Below are 3,741 nucleotides of genomic sequence, written 5' to 3' on the forward strand. Positions count from 1 at the left end.
TAGAGCACTGCCTTTTAACTTGGGAAATGTCTGGTCTCCCTTCTTGTGCCAAAAGCTAATTGAGTAATCTGTTTATGCTACAGCAAAGTTTTAACCTATCAAAACACTGAAACAAAATTCACTTCAAGATGTGGGGTGTGTGTGTATTCTTAATTTGATACAGTAGTGAGCTGCCCTCCAAGTGATCTGTATAATGTCAGCCAGTTGCATAGTTTTGGCTTGATGCTGATTGGAGATAGGTTTATAGGTTTAAATTAAGCTAAAGCAATACATGGCACTCTTAAACCAATTTAAGTGTGCCCAGACAAGGGGGCTGCACTGATTTAAACTAACTTTCTGAACTGATTTGACACAAAATGCTCACTTTTATTTTTAGGTTTCTCTCTCACAATGTGATTACTTACAAGAAGAACTCAAGGACTTTTTGTATGGTAAAAACCCTAAAACCCATGTTCACTCTTTTAAAGGTCTGTTAAAGGTGACCTGTAAAGGTGACCTTTAAAAACAAAAAAAAGTTTAAGCTCTGTTTTCTTCTTTGAGGTATGAAGGGGGCTTGACATTTTGGTTTCTCTCTGGCCCATTAGAAATTCAGTTATTGTCTAGTTGTTGTTGGTTTTTGTGGAAAACATTACGAATCTCTGGAGACTAGTAGGATTCTGACACAGGTACCTAGAGAATATTGGAGCAATTGACAGAAGAGGGATTTTTGGTTGCACTGTTCAAAACTATTCTTGTTTAACTCAAACACCTGACAAATGGAGGGTGTCTGAAAAATTCACCATTGCTTAAGGGGAAAACATTATTAAAAAATCTTTTCAGCCCTCATTTATACCTCAGAAAAAAAGCAAAATTAGTGCACAACCCTTTGCATGTCACCTTGATATGCATACATACTACTGGTCTAGATTAAGTTGGGTTTATATATGTGCAAATGTATAACTTTCAGTATTGAACAAATATCAAGCATGAGGACTAATGGACATGCCTCCACTTTCCTAGTTGACAAGTATGAGGCAACCTGCACAGTTACCGCCGCAAAAATGGAATCGCACTGGGCTCCCATGCAGATACTTTACCTGAGGTGCTAACTGTAGTTTCATTCCTTAGTCACCCTCGTGAGTTGAAGCACTTCTGTGCAAGACCATAGTATAATTCCATTTCTGCTGCAGCTTCTGATCAGTGTCTAAAAGTAGAGAAATGTACACAGAGAAAAATGGGGAGAGAAAATGAAAATGGAAAAGGCAGAAGGAAGGTAGGATAAGGATGTGGCAGTTCTTTGAGGAGTGTTTAAAAAAAACTGCTGGATGGATCTTTGTTTAAAAAGTACATAAACGTCTGTTTCAGATTTTGAAAAGTTATGTTTTGCTTCCTTTTTCTCTCTTTTCTTTTAAAGTGTGGTGTTCCCTTTCAAGAAGACGACGTGATTATACTTAATGGTAATAAAGAAGATGTGGAAGTGCTGAAGAAAAGAATGGAGGAGAGAAGGCTTAAGAGTAAAGTGGGAAAGGTAATGATTTTACAGAGACTTAAATGCTAGGAAGTTGAGTGTGTGTAATGAGATCTTTTCTGAATAGATCTCATAGGTGAAAGTTCAGCTTGTACAAACAGAGATTCTTCATTGGTTCTCAGAATGAACCACATTCATTCTAAGCTATCCAGAATTTATTTCTTGCTGATAAGTCTCTTTATTTCATGTTGGACCCACTGACCTGAATGCTTCAGTTTTATCCAGAACAATTTTTTTTAAAGTATTAGTTGTTTCTCTACAGCATTCTCCTGCAGCAATACAATGCATTTTAGGTCAAAAATGTTTTCATAGAATATCAGGGATGGAAGGGACCTCAGGAGGTCATCTAGTCCAACCCCCTGCTCAAAACAGGACCAACCCCTAGACAGATTTTTACCCCAGTTCACTAAATGGCCACCTCAGAGATTGAACTCACAACCCCGGGTTTAGCAGGCCAATGCTCAAACCACTGATCAATCCCATTTTGATTTTCTGTATGCTCTTCTGAAGTGTAGGGGATTTATTCAGTAATCGCCACTGTCTATTCCAGACCAAGTCCCAGAAAGATATTGTTATGCTTATAAGACCAACCAACATCAATTCAAGTGTATGGCGGCCACTTTGGCATACCATAATGTAAATGTCAATACAAATAATAATAAAGACAATTGGAAAATAATGCAATAGAAATAAATATATTGAAACATACTTTGCAGCTATTCAACATAAAGACTACTCCTAATTGATAGTCATTATGCATAAAAAAGTACGTCTCCCTCATCGGACACTGCTACTGGAAGAAAAATATTTCTCCTAGTCATCTGTATACGTGGATAGTGTGTGCACCACTTTATAGTTCATTATTCTAGTCTGTTTTAAAAAGGATATCTAACGTTGTTCAGAGTGGTGAGCCTCTAATAGACATTTATAGCCATGCCCGTCTCAAGCTCTGGTATCATCAGATCTCACCAGCTAAGTATTATCAGTCTTGGCCAATATTTGGACCTAGTATTCTGGCAATTGGAGGTGAAGTTGGTGGCACTGTTTTTCTAAATTGGTATGGAACCAATCCATTTTCATAGTGCCTAGGAGCGTCATGCTGATAGAGATACTGTCCTTTGGATTAGATATAAAACCAAGGTCCTAATCTCTTGTCATTGGACTTTGTGGCACTTTTCACAAGCATTGAGTTGTTACCCATGTCTGCTGATACAGTTTTGGTAATTCTGCCCACTAAATGTTCCCCTCCAGTTTCCGTTGAATATTGTGGTGGTCACTTCCTGCAGTAAATTGTGTAATGTTACTGCTTATGAATTTGAAAAGCTAGCCAATAAATGTCCAGAATGCTTTGGGAGTCCTTCAGGATTATGAAAGGAACAGTGTTGAGAATGAATAGTTATTCACATGTGGTTAAGGGTCTAAAGTCACCAGGACTTAGTTTAGGGTGCTCTGCTTCCTTCCAAATATCCCTGTTTATTGTGGTGTTTTTTTCGACCATATTTTTAGTTTAAACTCTTGTATTATTCATAATAGCTCCACCTTTTCTCTCTACTCACCTCAGTAATTTATAATCTAGCAAATTAATCCGAGAGAAATTAACAAATCCATTGGTTTCTATATCAGATTAGCTACTACTTGAGTAGTTGCTCTGAAGCAAGGAAGTGACTAAATTTGGATTCAATATGTACACAAATTCAGGACTTTTCAGGAGAGTCATGTCTGGTCTGTAGAGTCCAAAAATGAATCCAAATGAAAAGGTCCCGTCAAAAGTCAAAATCCTTCTATAACCTTAACTACAGAACTGGTAGGATCCTCAATAATACGAACTGCTTTATGCTTGCTCCTCCTTGCACCTGTACCTCTCTCCTACCCTCAGTCCTAAACACTATCTCACCAACCTACATATGTGCTAAGAATACCACCCAGCTTCCAGCTGACTCCTCCTCACCGTGTAAATTAGTAAAATATGGGTTACTAAAATGGTAATAGGTTTTAATAAGAAATAATAAACTATTTATAAAGAGACTACCATGAGTTTAAGAAATTAATATAAAACATATTGATACATTTGAGAATCCTTTAGAACAGTTGTTTAAAACAGGTGATTGCCTATAAGATCTATACAAGTTTCATTCTACAATATGTTTTATATTAATTTCTTAAACTCATGGTAGTCTCTTTATAAATAGTTTATTATTTCTTATTAAAACCTATTACCATTTTAGTAACCCATA

At 36.8% G+C, this 3,741-nt stretch overlaps 1 protein-coding gene across 1 annotated transcript in view; it reads left to right on the top strand.

Annotated features, from left to right (window-relative positions):
• RTF2 (replication termination factor 2) overlaps positions 1 to 3,741 on the top strand; it is a 56,137-nt gene that overhangs the window by 46,787 nt on the left and 5,609 nt on the right. Inside the window, exon 6 of the mRNA XM_039497952.1 lies at positions 1,394 to 1,507. Within this exon, the coding sequence (XP_039353886.1) occupies positions 1,394 to 1,507 (114 nt within the window). The remainder of the gene's footprint in view (positions 1 to 1,393; positions 1,508 to 3,741) is intronic.

The sequence above is a fragment of the Mauremys reevesii genome, linkage group 13, assembly GCF_016161935.1.
Source record: "Mauremys reevesii isolate NIE-2019 linkage group 13, ASM1616193v1, whole genome shotgun sequence".
In the NCBI taxonomy this organism is placed as follows: Eukaryota; Metazoa; Chordata; order Testudines; family Geoemydidae; genus Mauremys; species Mauremys reevesii.